Source organism: Nothoprocta perdicaria, unplaced genomic scaffold (assembly GCF_003342845.1).
Source record: "Nothoprocta perdicaria isolate Ctin4 unplaced genomic scaffold, notPer1 scaffold_70, whole genome shotgun sequence".
Taxonomy (NCBI): domain Eukaryota; kingdom Metazoa; phylum Chordata; class Aves; order Tinamiformes; family Tinamidae; genus Nothoprocta; species Nothoprocta perdicaria.
Window position 1 is genome coordinate 930,554 of NW_020455977.1, and position 15,786 is coordinate 946,339.

Here is a 15,786-nt window from a genome sequence, read left to right on the forward strand (position 1 = left end):
TGGTAAGTGCGAATTTCTCCATTCTTTCCCCCCAGCCTCCCTGAGACTCGCAGGGTTTCAGCTGTAGGTGTTTCTCTTTCTAGCACATGGCATCTTCCTGGGGTTACAGCACAATCTGCTTTTATGCATGTGCTGGAGCAATTTCTGCTGTTAGCGATCATTAATCGGTGTGTCATCAAGTAGAACACGTGCCCTGCCAGCACGTTTGCAGCAAGAGGAGGATGCAGCAAGTGGAGTTCAGGGGTACTGCATTTTCATACCATTGCAGTTAATGATTGTAATTATTGTAACCTTGATTAAACATGTTTCAAGTCCTTCCTTGCCTACAGCAATCATTTGTTTATAGCCTGTTTCTACATGGCGATTCTTAGACCATTTCTGAAATAGTGAGACCTGGCTCAGTTATATTCAAGACCCAGAATTTTTCCTGAAACATCCTCTTCCAGCAAGAGATTTCCTTGCACGTTTCTCTTTGCTACTTTGCAGATTGAACCATTTTGTAAAATTCTTTATGTACTGTGAAGATGAGGAGGAAAAAGGCCATGAAATCAGCAATGTTCAATTCTTCTCATCATTTTATTTTAATATGGGGCACCATGACCAGTATTTTCAAGTAGCTACTCTTCTGGGTTGGTATACAGCCTATGGTTAGATGCTGAAATAAGCAGGCTGTTTTCCATGAGCAACAACTGCAATTAAAGGCTGCAGAAGCTGCAAGCATTCTTATCCTAATAAATTCAGCTCAGTAAATGTCTAGAGATATTTTTAGACTTATCTAACATATACTAGTTGTAAATGACTTCAGGAAGCTAAGATGACCCCTAAGGATCAGCATAAACAAGTTAGGGGTTTGCCCCTTCCTCTTCCCCCCTTCTAATCGCTAAAAAAATAGACTGACAGGGTTTTGATCCAAGTCAAAATATTTCCATATTTTAGTTAGGTCATTCAGAGCAGTGGATGTCGTCTGTCTGGACTTCAGCAAGGCTTTTGGCACCRTCCCTCACACCTTCCTCCTGGGCAAGCTCCAGAGGTGTGGGATAGATGAGTGGACGGGGAGGTGGATTGAGAACTGGCAGAGCTCAGAGAGTAGTAATCAGTGGTGYKGAGTCCAGTTGGAGGCCTGTGGTTAACAGTGTCCCCCAGGGGTCRGTCCTCAGTCCAATCCTGTTCCATTTGTTCATTAACGACCTGGATGAAGGGACTGAGTGCCCCCCCTCAGCAAGTTTGCTGATGATACCAAACTGGGTGGAGTAGCTGATAGCCCTGAGGGCTGTGCTGCCATCCAGAGGGACCTGGACAGACTGGAGGACTGGGCGGTTAGAAACCTCATGAAGTTCAACAGGGGCAAGTGCAGGATCCTGCACTTGGGAAGGAATAACCCCGGACACCAGTACAGATTAGGGGTTTACCTGCTGGAGAGCAGYCCTGCAGAGAGGGACCTGGGTGTCATGGTGGATGACAAGATGACCATGAGGCAGCAGTGTGCCCTGGTGGCCAAGAAGRCCAACGGGATCCTGGGGTGCATTAAGAARAGCGTCTCCAGCAGGTCGAGGGAAGTGATCATCCCCCTCTACTCAGCCCTGGTGAGGCCACATCTGGAGTACTRYGTCCAGTTCTGGGCTCCCCAGTACAAGAGGGATGTGGAGCTGCTGGAGAGAGTCCAGCGCAGGGCTACGAGAATGATCAGAGGCCTGGAACRTCTGCCSTATGAGCAAAGGCTGAGAGAGCTGGGCCTGTTCAGCCTGGAGAAGAGGAGGCTGAGGGGGGACCTGATCAGTGTCTATAAATACCCCAGGGGAGGCAGTGAGGAGGAGGGACCGGCCTCTTTTTCAGTGGTGGCCACTGAGGTTCAATCGTCTTATAAAACTGATGGACCCCCCACTAAAGGGGGCCACTTATGGGCCACAAACTGAAGCACCAATAGTTCCACAGGAACTTAAGGAAAAATTTCTTAACAGTGAGAGTGACAGAGCCCTAGAACAGGCTGATGAGAGGTTGTGGAGTCTCCTTCTCTGGAGATCTTCAAAACCACTTGGACGCAGCCCTGTGCCATGTGCTCTAGGTGACCCTGCGTGTGCAGAGGGGTTGAACTAGATGATCTCTAAAGGTCCCTTCCAACCTTAAGGATTCTATGACTCTGATTCTGCAGGTAAGATTTTAGTCTTTGGTTMGAAAACAAACCAAATATATTTCTAAATAATGTCTGTTTTTAAGGCCTGCCTTTTAATGAAAGTGTTGATACTGGAAAGAGCAAATGAGACAACATAGAGAATTTAGTAAAATAATTTGACAGAACACTGTTTTCCTGTAACAGTGAAAGAACTTTTCCCAGTCAAAACTAAAGCAGAGAGGAACCAACTGTAAGAGGATCTTTAATCTGCCTGACGAGTTCAGCAAAAGCACAGGGCGGCTTTGAGTCTCCAGTTGGTGCGAAGTTGCAGTGTAAAATCCTGTAATTGGGGAACGCATGTAAAATCCTGTAATTGGGGAATCCATGACAACTACTTGCTGCAGACCCTAGATTCTTTTACTAGGAAACTGTTTTCTAGAACTTGGCAACTGTCCCTTACAGTTGCTGAACTGTCCAGCTGCTGCTGCAGCTGCTAAATTTGCAATTGGAGGATGGAAGAATAAAAATTAAAGCAGCCATGGAGTTTTGAGCAAAGCTTCAAAACAAACAAGTTTTACTTATCAACAACCAAAGATGTTTCAGTGCAAAGAGCACTGTGATTTTATTTTCTTTTATACTGATAGAATTAAAACAGTGTAACGTTTAAATGTTAGCAAATAGCAGTTAGGTTGTAATTGCTGCATTGCAATGCAGTCAATGTGGTAAGCTAACTGACTTGGCTTGTATTAAAAATGCAATGTTTGTGTATAGAGTGAAGTTTTGGGATCCTGTTATTTTGTATGGCATCATTGATGGATACCATAGACATGTCTTGCTTTTCTAATTACATGGATAATAGCTGTGCTGCCCGCTTGCTTTAATTATAGGAAGTTTGTTAGCAGACACAGCCACTATGTTAGTTGGGGTTTTTTTGTGCATGTTTTTTCAGTGAACATTATAAGCCATGGTCCTAAATAATTCTGCAATTCCTACTTCATTTCACTGAAATCCTAAGCACACCAAGTCAGGTTGTGGCCTGACTTTTTTTGCACCGTTAACTCCCTCTTTAGCCAGAAAAGGTTAGGTTCTTTCCTGTTGTTTTCAAAGATATTGAACTTTAAAATATTCTCCAAGTATCCGTACTGAATTTTACTGACTTCTTGCAAAATTTGTTGCAAGGCAATACTAAAGACACTTGTAGATGGTATCCAGGACACACTAGGAGCCACCTGTGCCCAGCAGCTGAAAAGCTACTTGTTGGTGGAACATATTTAAAGGAAAATTGAGCAGATTTTGCAGCGGGGAATGGTAGGATATCTGCGATAGCAGATGTTGGCAGCTAAGTCAAAAATATAAATATATCTAATTGGATTAATGAGCATGTCTTCAAACACCTGCCACTGGGGGGTYGTAGAGATGTGAGGGAGGAGCAAACAGAATAAAACTGTGCTCCAACATGTTTTTGCCACTGGCTTAGAGAGTTAACATCTTTCTGCTACCTGCCTTCCTCTCTGCTCCTGATAAAGGAGCTGTTAGGATTTTTGTCTGAAAGCTCTTTCAGTTTTATGGACATATGTGTATCACGCAGGTGCTTTGTTTTGTTTTGTTTTTTTTTTTTTAACTCTGTTTCTCTAAGACTCCCTTTTATTGCAGCTCCATTTCTCTTACCCTTTTGGCTTTTAGTCTGGTGCATGAGACATTCCAGCTAGTTTTGGTTGTCATATTTCCGGGAGCAGATAACACCGCCGAGCCTGATAAAGCCGGTAAAGTTCCCAACAGAGGAACAAGAGAGAATTCTGTTTTGATAAATCCTGTTCACTTTTAAAGTGCAGTGAGTGCTGCTCACTGCAGTGCTGCCTWAATCCAGACGCATGGATTTCCAGTGCTATGTTCGGTCATCCCAACTTTCCGTGTTAATATTGAAGGAAGTGTGTATTTGTAGCAGGCCTGCTGGGTTGTGTCTTTTTCAAAGATGTTTGTTTAATGATTCATACACTTGTGGAGTTTAAGAAAATAATTCTATTCTCCTTAGAGTTGTTTTTGTTCATAAACTGTGTTAAGAAATTAACCCCGAAACTTGCAGTGGATCAAATGATTAAAGGCAGGAGTTGATCTGATTTGTTGGCCTACTAAGACCTAGGAGAGCTGGAGGAGGAATATGTGTACTTCCATTAAACTTGAAATAATGCTGAACACTAAACTCTCACATAGATTAATCTTAATGTTTTTACTGCAWTATTCCTTAAAAAACCAAACTTCTGTTGTAGATGAACGGTCAGTGTCCGTGTTACTAAGTTAGTTACCCTTTTTTTGTTTCAATGTATGCAGTAAGAACTCAGGGGAACAATTGTTCAGTACATATATCTACCAGTATTACACTGGTGAATGTGTAATTTGAGATAGGCTTTCCGACGTTCAGGAAAACATCAACTGAAGATTTTCCTTGAGGAGATGTTTTGTTTTCTCCTTCCTGCAGTTATCAAAGTGTAAACTTGGAGCTGTTTCCCCCATCCTTTCTAAGGCATTCAGGGAACTACCATGCTTATCTGAAGTTGTGTGGGAGTTGCTTTTGCTCCTCTGATATTTAGCATTACTGTTGCTTGAAAAGAGAAATACTGATTTATATAAAGCAGTTTGGCTGAAGAAAATTAGGATTTATGTTAATTTGATTTGGTCCTATAGAAATATATATATATATATATAAAATCAGAAAGAATATGTGTATACATGTACATATATATGTGCATACAGGTATGTGCATACATAAATGTGTGTGCACATTTGATAATTGTTTATTGTAAAACCTAAGGTCTTTTCTCCCATTTCATTCAGACCACTGGAGGTACAAGCATAATACTGAAAGTGTAACAGAACAGTGCACAGCGCCAATTCAAAAATACTTAGGAATGTGTTTATTAAATTTTTTTTTACTAGCCGTGAGTAAGATGATATTTAATACTTTGTCATGAAGACTTTCATTCAGGAGATATTAAATCATAATATTTATTTCTGCATGTTGAAATGTACCCGAGCAAGAAAGTGCAGGCCTGGTGATTTTGTTGGTGACAGCCCATTGTACAGACTGCAGAGAGCTGCACAAGTTGCACTTGAAACTGGGGAGAATGCTTCGTTTCAGGCAAAATAACAAGAGAGATATATTTAATAATGTATCACATCAGTCTATTTTCATCAAAAAGTGAGAKCAATTAGGTGGAAAAGATGCCTCTTATGTGGTTTGTTGACTTTATTTTCAGATAGTGTGGGCTTGCATAGTTGGGGCATCTCCAAGCGTGGCTGCAAATGCAGCCCTGGGCATTTGTAATTAACAGAGACACAAGGATATGTATAAGCTGGGAAAGGAGAGCACGTGGTAACTTAAAGAAGACCTAAGTACTAGTGTGGCCTTGCTGAGGGTAGTTCAGTTGGACAGGGTACAACAGGGACATGTGATTGCAATGCTCCTAAATGCTTTACTCACCTGCAGAGTCCGGTAGCAGCAGCCCATCTGCAGCATGTGGCTGCATGCTGWATGCCTTTTGTCAACTAATATCACACTTGCAGCCTTTTAATTGAACCAAAATGCAGAATTGCAGCAACACCTGACTGAGTCATCTTTGCAGGGCTGGAATGTGACACTGCAAGAAGTTGTAGTTTCTGTCTCAGCCCCACCATAACTTTGCATTGATGTTAAAAGGCATTTCAGAAATACATGTAACTGCCACAAAAATGCACTGGATAGGACTCTCTGGGTACGGCAGATGATACTACTACTATGAGGTAGTGCTCATATTGTTCTTACAGTAGATTTAGATTAAATTGAGATATACACAGGGAGTCCCAAGTTGTTGCCTATTTTGTTATCACTACTCGTAGTAGAATCATRGAATCATAGAATGCTTAAGGTTGGAAGGGACCTCAGAGGTCATCTAGTCCAACCCCCCCCCGCTCACGCAGGGTCACCTAGAGYACGTGGCACAGGGCTGTGTTCAAGCGGGTTTTGAGGATCTCCAAAGAAGGAGACTCCACAGCCTCCCTGGGCAGCCTGTTCCAGTGCTCTGTCACCCTCACTGTCAAGAAATTAGCTCTGCTCATGCCAGGGACCCTGCTAGAGTAGAGAGAGTAAACGAAGGTAGTGTCACCACACAGAATCACAGAATGTTCAAGGTTGGAAGGGACCTCTAGARATCATCTAGTCCAACCCCCTACTCCAGCAGGGACACCCAGAGCACAGGGCACAGGGCGGCGGTTGGGAAGACCTCCAGAGAAGGAGACTCTCCAGCCTCCYTGGGCAGCCTGTGCCAGCGCTCTGTCACCCTCACAGGAAAGAAGTTCCTCCTCACCTGGAGATGGAACTTCYTGTGTTTTAACTTATACCCATTTACCTCTTGTCCTGTCACTGTCGACCAATGARAAGAGCTTGGCCCCTTCCTTCCCACATTCTCCCTTCATGAACTTATACATGTTAATCAGATTCCCCCTCCCACTGCAGTATTTGGAGTCTTGCTGTGTCTGACTTTTATAATCCCAGGACCTGACATGTTTATGTTTGCATAAAAAAGGTGAAAAAATTATTTATTTTAAGGATGTGGAAGAAAACTTGAGAATTTGGGTCCCAAAAGTTGAGCAAMTGGAAGATGAAATTCAAAATGATTTTTGAAGCCAGTCGCAGTCGCGGGGTCTTGTTATCTGACTCGTGATCTTTGCGAATTGCTGAGGAACACTTCACAGCTGTGCGCATTTTACATTGCCTCCAGTTTGGTGGCTTATGTTATTGTGTATTTTTTTTTTTTATGTTAATGCATATTTTTTCTGAAAGACGTGCCAAAACTTGTGTTGAGAACGTGGGTGTCTGGAAATTAAATATGCCCTGAAAAGCAAAGTAGCTCAGCAGGTATAAATCATCATATTGATTCTGTTGTGTTTTTCTGCATGGGTGCAAAAATTTAGCAACCCACACTGGAAAATTTTAAGTATACTCTGCTAATATGTCRATTATTGTGTTTGTAGCAGGATTAACCTTTAAATATGCAAAACTTTCCATTGATCGAGTGATGCTAACATAAAGCGAGAGGGTTTTACGGGGTGCAGCAGCATCCGTAGCTGGTGGTGGTTAAATAGCACAGGGATAGAGTTGTAGAAGAGAACRTCTCCTGCTGGGCTGCTTCTGCTTTAGTGTTTTGTTCTCTGCCATCACCTCGCCACTGCTTCTCAGACAGGTAGAAGGTAGTGCAGGGAAGGCAGCCATAGCTGTTAGGAGACCTGGAGATTGAGCCCTGCCATTGTCAAGACTGAGGTGCCTAAGTTGGTGGTGGAAATGCTGGGCAGGGCCTGCAACAGCAGCGCCCTTGGTGGCCTCGGGGAAGGAGCTGTGCACGGGCAGGGCCTGTCCGGGCACACGCTTCTCGCTGACCCTTCAAACCCGGCAGGTTCCCATTGCGGAGCGCTGTGCAGCCAGTGCTGAGACCACAGCTGATAATTCAGGGAGAGGGGATGGAAGCGGGGAGCACCGGCGCTCATCAGCGGCCAGGAAGCCCTTCGGCAGCTCCCGCCTCGGGCCCTCGCACAGGGAGGGYTTGAAGCTCGGCCTTGCCAGAAGGCCGCAGGGCTGCGGTGTTTGCCCAGGCCGAGCACAGCCCGAGGGCTGTTTAGTCTCCTCTGATGCAGGAGCAGAAACAGGAGCGGCAGCCCCGACCGTGTCGCTGAGGCACAGGTGGAGTCTCACGGGAAACCACGAGGTTTCCCCGCGCTGGAAAGCTCTGAATCGGAAGCCTCTCTGTYGGGAATGCGTGAACTGGGACTCGCCCCTTGCAGATCTTGCCAACTTCTWCCCGAGCAAAGAGTTTAAAATGTTTCGCTTCCTCAGGAAGTTGTGGGCTTTAGTTGTAGAGACTTGTTGGAGTTTTCCTTAAGCTCTAAGGGCTTTTTCACTTTATTTTATTTTAGACGGTGCACAAGTGAAACCACACCTGATACGTATTTAAAGCTAATACAAGAAGGATGACTTAATGTTTTTCTCTCCTTTCTTTTTTTTTCTTGCTGGAAACTAGCTTTATTTTATTTCTTTAATAAACCCTTGTTTTTGTTGCGATTGCGTTTCTCCACACATTCCCAGGAGACACTCAAGCTGCCAGTTTGAGAATTCTCTGTAAAAACAGAGCTCTTGCCTGCTGGGCAAACTGCTTCTGCTGCAAGTTTAAAATGATGAATTCCTAGCATAATTGTAATCTCGTAATAGTGGATTGTTCCTGAAAACAAGTTCCTCTGGTGTTTCAGGTTTCATGTCGGGCTGCTAAACCGTAAGTGACTTCTATAACCCTGTGCTATATCAAGCAGACACACTGGCCAGGCTTGCGTGAGACTTGGCTCATCTTCGATCTTTTGCCTTGTTCCGAGACAACCCAATTCTTTGAATTTTAACTGTCATATTGTAGTTTGTTTAGGTATCTTACCTTATTTAGGTCTTTTTTTTTTTTTTGTCAGATCTACTTTCATAAACAAAAACTTCTAAAAGTCTTTTAAAAATGGAATTCATTTAAATATATCAATGCTGATACTTTCAGAGATCTCCTTATGGAATATTTAAGTAAATATACATTTAGTGTCCTGCAGGTTGCGCTTCAGTGGAAGGAAGTTATGGAGTAAGCTGCTTATTATCAGGTCTGCCKTGTTCTGCTCCACTCTCTCTCCTCCTTAGTGTTCCCCAAAGGGTGTTTCAGCATCTTGTTGCCCTCTCCTGTAAGGTGGTTCCTCAGTTGGACATCTCGGCTATTGCAGACTGTTGTGAGCCCCTGTCCTGTGCCTGCCCTTCTTCTAAGGGATCAGTAGTTATAGGGCTGGATGGGGACCCACTTGCTGCCTCTCCCACTAAGAGAGTGTCCATTTACTTTTAGGAGTAGAGATTTCAATAATTTCCCTCAAGGGTGCTTCTACATTTCCTAGTTTAAGTTTGGCCTATGAGTTGGGTCACATTGAATGCCAGGGAAGGCCAATGCTGGCCCAGGAAGTCCCTGTCCACAAATGTGTCCACCCACATCTCTCCAGGTATGCAGAGAATGGCACCCAAAAAGGGCAGGGGGAGCAAGTTTTCCTAGAGTGCCATTAAACCCTTCTCTTACTAGGTGTTTCCCATGCGTGCGTTCTGCCAATGCATGTGCTTCATCTTGGCATCTTTTTCTGCTAAGGGAAGAACCTGGGGGACAGGAAGGAGGATTGACACCAGATTCACAGAAATAAATGAAACTGCCAGCAGCAGACAGCTCTCTCCTTCCTAACTCATAGTTTTGGTTCAAATTCCCTCTTGTAAAGGAGGAAATTAAACTAGGGACATACTCATCCTTGTGTTGAATCCTGGAAATTCAATGAAGAACGTACCTAGAAGTAGAGTAGATCAGCAGAAGACATACCTGTCACAGAATCACAGAATGGTTAAGGTTGGAAGGGACCTCTGGAGATCATCTAGTCCAACCCCCCTGCTCCAGCAGGGACACCTAGAGGTCCCTGTCCCATTTAGGAGACTATTTCGGCCTCCATTCTGACCTGCGCTGCCTRCAGAGCATGGAGAAATCCCTATTTTCAGTGCACAGGGCTGCTCGTTCAAATCTCAGAGATAATAAAGTAGCACTGTCCTATTATTAGTATCACTGTGGACTTTTTCAAATGCATGTTGCCTTTTGCACTTGCATCACTTTAGAATCTGAGCACATGTCCTTCTTAAATATTTTAAGCATCGCAGCAGACCAGAGGGTGGATGAGCACTCGTATCCATTTTACAAGATGTACAGGGACTTTCCCAAGGTTATGCAAATATCACAGCACTAACATCCACAGAAACAGAGCTCACTGTCATGGACCTTACTGCATTTTCTATAACAGAGCTTCTCGGCTCTGAATTTTTGTTGGATATAGCCCAGCTCAGCGTATTCAGATTGAGATTAGTTAGTTGGGGCCTAGGCCTGCATGCATCATGTAAGCGGAGTTGTGTGTGTTGCAGGAAACATCCCTTTAGGAAAGGATCCAGCCTTCACCTGAAAACTGGGAAACCTGAAAACTGACTGCTGGCCTGTGTTCACTCCCAGGGATGCTCACCCTGGTTGCTTRCTTATCTACCTGCTTCCTAACTGGAACTTGCCTGGCTGCAATTTGCATTAATTTACAGAAGGTCYTTCTGCTCAGTTAACAGCCAATTCGCCCTTACCAGGCCCCTATAGAGAGGCTTGAATATTGTATAGTCAGATCAACCCTCATCTGCACCAGGGCGAGCTAGGCAGACTGAGCACCTCCAATCTGAGCTCCAGATTTCCGAATCTCACTTGGGCTCTCTCCTGGGCACCTCCTGTTTGTGGATGTCATTTTTCAGAGACAAAGACCAGAACTGAAATATTTTTTCCAGTTTTGCTGTTTGTTTGTTTTCTGCTGTAAAGAAAATATACATCTGAGAAGGGCGCTTCTACACACTGGGCTAGAGGGGCAGGCTGTCTTGCATCCCTGCTTCACTGCTAGAGCCAGCTGATAGAGCGAGGCTTGTGGCACTTTCATGTCAGAGGTACAGCCAGAATTTCTCATTCAGGAGTTTTTAGCTTAGCATTTGGTATGTGTATTAGGTATGYATTTCTTTTATTTTTTTCTTTTTTTTTTTCCATTTTTCCCCCTGCAATACTGAGGTGGTGTGTTTTGGTTGGTTTAGTTTTGTTTTTTAAGCAGCCTCAGGTTGCAGTGACACCCATCTTTCATTATCTGTTATTCTGTTATAGTTTTCATTATCACCTGCAAATTTTGAAGAGCTTATTTCCAGGTCCCTGATGGCTGCCACTGGGGAGTATGACTCTGAATGCTGTGATTTGATGCAGTAGGTGGTATGGAAAAGCAAACCTTTCTCATATGTTCAGGCTATGCATGTGTGGTTTGCTCTGTTCTGTTTAAAGTGTGCACTAAGTATGCCATGCTTTATGTCTGAAATAGTAGCAGAATAATGTCATGGTTACTTAGGAAAAAGCAACCCCCTCATTGCCTTTCCAGTTCATGTAATCGGTATGTATGGAATAAAGTATGGAATTTAATTTCACGCCRTTACCTTTGGCAGCTCTGGCATCTGGTAAAACAAATGATCTTCACATTCTTCTCTGCTTCCCTTTYGGCTTTCGGTGAAAGCCTGAGGTGCCTCTTCTCCCGTTCAGAAATGCTGCTGCCTTATTGATGGGAGGGGAGGGYGGCTCTGCAACAATCGCCGCCTTTGTCTTGCAGCTGTTTTCCCACTGTGGCTCAAAATATRTTTGTCTTCCTTCTTAAATGCATCTCTTTTATATCATTGGGATTGAAGACTTAACTCCCACGGGAGTTCCTCTTTTTAATTATTTCTTGATACACAATTTGGGTTATTATCTGTTCTTGCGCTGCGGTTCGGAGGCGTAATGCGAGTGTGAATCGCAGGTTAATCGAAGGATGAGAGCTCCTTTCTGACTGCATATCACAAAGCAGGACAGTAAAAAGGGGGATTTGCAAAGGCAGGACATCAAGAGATGAGCTGGTGGGAGACCTACCTGGTGAAAGGATTCCCAGTGTGAATTGTCACAGGCCTGGGAAGCACGAGCAGGAAGCRAGAAATCCGTCAGAGCTCTGACTCGGGAGCGACCAGCAACATTACACCGCACAGCAGCTTGACTTGGTGATGGAAACAGAGAATCCGTATCAAGCTACTCAGAGCTGATCAATCACCTGAGTCCACCGGGCTGGGCACAGCAGATTGTATSTCTTACCTACCTTCCAAGAGGAAGAAGAAAAACCCGGGTCGTTGGTTGGGGTTTGCTCGCAGTAAGGGAATCAATCCATCTTGAGACTGTAGCCATCGTATTTCACTGCGCTCTGGGTGTGCAGAACACAGTGTTTCCTCTTAATGTCAAATATCTTGGAAAAGGAAATCTTCCTCCTGTTAAACTGGTATCAAGTTAAGGGTCACTTGCAAAYGTGCTGCCACACACAGTCTGCTTTKGTCTAAAAGCTAAYTGCATGMTAATAATTTTTATATTCAAACATCCTACCTGCTCAGAGAAATAGCCTGGGGAGATGAGGTGGACAGCTGGCATAATACACAGACACTTGAACCCAGACACAAAACCACAGCTGCCACATCTAATTTTAAACATAGGTCTTGATCAGACCTATGATCAGACCTCTAGACCCTGCCTACGGCTCCTGCGTGGGAATAGAGACGTGAGGCTCTAGATACTGGTACAGGCTCTCGGGAGAAGGGAAATTACCCTTGCTCTCATTATGGTATTCCCATTTTTCACAGTAAGTATTGGGAACTTAATGGAAATGCGAATGAAAACAGTTTCTGGCTTGTCTAAAGTTGCTAGTAACCATGCAGCATTTCCGAGCTGTCCTAGGGGGAATTCGCATTTGTTKTCTGTAAAGTACAAGGCAGGGAGCTCTGTTTCAGAAGTTAGGAAACTATGTAACAGCGTCATTTTTTCTAATGATTTCTTTAATGACACGGTTACTGGATCAGTCACAAGATCATAATTCAGTTTTTACATCAGGTGYCAGGAATGCAGCTGGCGTTGCTGCAACCTGGAGTGCCATCTAGTGGGTCCCTGCAAACCCATTTGGGGCTTTATTTTATTTTATTATTCAGTTGGTTGGTGGGTTTTTTYACTTGGTTTTAACCTAGTACAAAAATAACCCCAAGCCATATGAGAACAGTGTATTTTTTCTTCTAAGATTAGGAGGTTAGGCATTTTATTAATTCATCAGCTGGGAAGTATTTTCAAGCTTCTGCTTTGCTTTCAGAAGGCTGATAGCGACTTGCTGGTTTGGCTGCTTTGAAGTATGATAGCGTTGCTCTACTTACCGTTCTACTTTCTTAGGGCTAGAATGYGAAAATGAAGGCTTATAGAAACATTTCTGCCACTTGTTCTTTTTAGGACAGTTAGGTGGCCTATACACATTTGCCATGGATAGGGAACCATGCAACGTCCTGTGCCCCGATGTCAGGACTCTCTGGCTGTTGCCAGGTCGTTCTGTTGGCCACGTGATAGGTTTGGAAATAACAGCTGTGCTGGGGTTTATGTGCTTCTGATATTTTAATAATAAGGAACCCAATAAAATAAGAGATTACTAAAGAATAAACATATATTTTCTTTTCCTACGGATCTTTAAACCTGCCTTTCCATTTATGGACCTTAGCTAGGCTAGGAAAGCTGTTACATATTTTGAGCAATAATTATTGAGCATTTAAATAATTATTGAGCAACTAAATAATTATTTGAGCAATGCTGTAAAAGAGTCTACTTAAAATAGGGTAATTCTTGTACACAGTGAGACAGTCTGAATTATGTAAACATTCAAATACAAATGCAATATGCCTTTAGGAAGGTTTTATTTGATAAGGGCAAATAGGTAAAGCAAAGATTTTTGTTCTAAGGTAGCATATAAAATCTTTGTCATAAAGCACTATAAATAGAATGGAAAGGACTACAGAAATAGGCAAGCAGAGCTCGGGAGGGAGAGACCTACTTGCTCAAAAAGYGTAGCTGGCCAAGCGTAGGTCAGATAGCATTTAAGCATGGCTCCAAGCTTCTTTTAAAGATTTTAAAGACACAACTAGCAGTACATTGGGGTTTTTTGGTGGTGGTGTTTTTTATTTTTYGGGTTTCCTGCCTCTCAGGAACTGAAGCCATTCCTCTTGACTGCATCTAAAGGTTTTAAAATGACAGCTGCCAGGGATGGTTTATTTCAAATTTTCCCAAGTTCACTCATGGGTCCCCTCTCAGCATTTATTTTTGTCGGTGCCTGCTGTCTAATGCTCTTATCTTCAACAGACAAGTTCGGAGCTACCAAAATTGCGAAAGGAAGACCAAAAAGCACGAAATGCTCTGCTAGCCGATATCCAGCAAGGGACTCGCTTAAGGAAGGTGACTCAGATCAACGACCGAAGTGCACCACAGATTGAAAGTAAGTGCGTAGCTCTGGGAAGGGTCTCTGGGTGAGCTTTGCTGCAGTCTCAGTTCTGGAAGTCAGATGGACAATCTTCTACACGAAGAGCAGGCTCAAAGTACATCCAAGGTCGGCRTCTTCACATTACTTTAGCAAGTACAGAGCGAGAGTTTCATTTTCTAATCTTACATTGCACTGCAAGATAAAAAACTKTTCAGTTTGGGACATCAAACTGGACATCAGTTCATAATGGGATATCACCTTAAYCAGCATTCCTTGTTCAAAAAAGTCCATGAACAATGAAACTGATGAGAATTCCATAATGAAATAAAGGCTTCAGCGGAGAATAGTTGGCTCCAGTAAAAGAGTTGTTCTTCCCTAGACACAAAGAATAAAAGATGCCAAATTCTAGAGTTTAATTCCTTTAAAACAAGAGTATTTATGTCAACATAAGTCTCTCTGTTAGGAATGTATGTTTTATCAAATTGCTCATTTAAAATTCATGAGAAAAATAACTTTTAACAAATTATAGATGTTGTTGGAGTCTTTTTCTTTTCTAAGTGTTTTTGTTCTCACCCAAACTCTTTTGCAGACACCTTGCTAAAGGAAATATCTTGGGGGTAATGAGTAGAGAGGGAAGAAGTGATGCTAATATGTTAATATGCTTTTGATCCACAAACCACAAATGAAGAGAGCTTAGGTAAGCTGACCTAGTGACAAAATAGTGGAGCTAGAAGGATCATGACAAGTTTCATCAACTAWATCCTTCAGTGAGGGAGATTCCTTAACAAAAATAGGGGCTTTTTGGAATTGCATAAGCACCTGCAAGTTGCCCATCTTCAAATGCAGCCCTTCAAATGCAGCCCGTCCCTTCTTGCTGGTCCTATCACTGACACGAGGATGAGAAAGCACCAGAGGGTGCTGCGCTCCCAGGCACTGGTCAGAGAAACACAGTTTGTTGTAGCAACACTTCAACTTCCTTGCTGAGACAGTGTGAAGAGGAAAAAGTCAAGTCTTGACTGCGCTTCTTGATGCTCTATAGGCTGATATAGCAGTCTGAGAGCAAGGATGAAATGGCTTTCTGAGATGGCTTCTCTTTTTATGACAGAACCCAAGGGGGCTACGAGAGATGGAGGAACCGCGGCCGCCAACAAAGGGGCCTCTGCGCAGCCCCTGGGGGGCCTCTTCGCTGGCGGCTTCCCCGTCCTCCGGCCCGCCGGCCAGAGAGACCTGCCAGGTGAGGGAGCGTCTGCACGGAAGGAAAAGACAGACACGGAGAGCCAGGGTTTGGAACAGAAGTAATTTTGTCACAGCCTTAGTTTATTTGGGGATTGTGTCTGTGTGTGTGTGTGTCTGTGTGTGTGTGTCTGTGTGTGTGTGTCTGTGTGTGTGTGTCTGTGTGTGTGTTTTTGTGTGTGTGTGTGTTTTTGTGTCTGTGTGTTTTTGTGTCTGTGTGTGTGTGTGTGTGTCTGTGTGTGTGTGTGTTTTTGTGTGTGTGTGTGTGTGTGCACGCGCGCTCAGTTCCCGTGGTGGCCGTGGAAGGCTGGGTTATTAATGCAGTTGGAAAGGATCTTTCTAGACCTCGGGTGCCTGCCTTCCTACCGTGTAAACGGTGATGAGCGCGCTGTGCTCTGGKCAGCAAAGAGTTTGGCGGCCGCTGCGCCGCGTTCCCGGGCCGCGCGGGCAGGGCTAACGCCGCCTTTCCCGTGTGTTGCAGGAGGGAGGCCCGGCGCGGCGGGCGGGCC

The 15,786-nt window shown here is 43.9% G+C and overlaps 1 protein-coding gene across 1 annotated transcript in view; it reads left to right on the top strand.

Moving 5' to 3' along the window:
* The window catches only part of WIPF3 (WAS/WASL interacting protein family member 3), a 34,265-nt gene that overhangs the window by 13,328 nt on the left and 5,151 nt on the right, over positions 1-15,786 (top strand). Inside the window, exons 3-4 of the mRNA XM_026050825.1 lie at positions 13,927-14,059; positions 15,150-15,278. Coding sequence (XP_025906610.1) covers positions 13,927-14,059; positions 15,150-15,278 — 262 coding nt within the window. The remainder of the gene's footprint in view (positions 1-13,926; positions 14,060-15,149; positions 15,279-15,786) is intronic.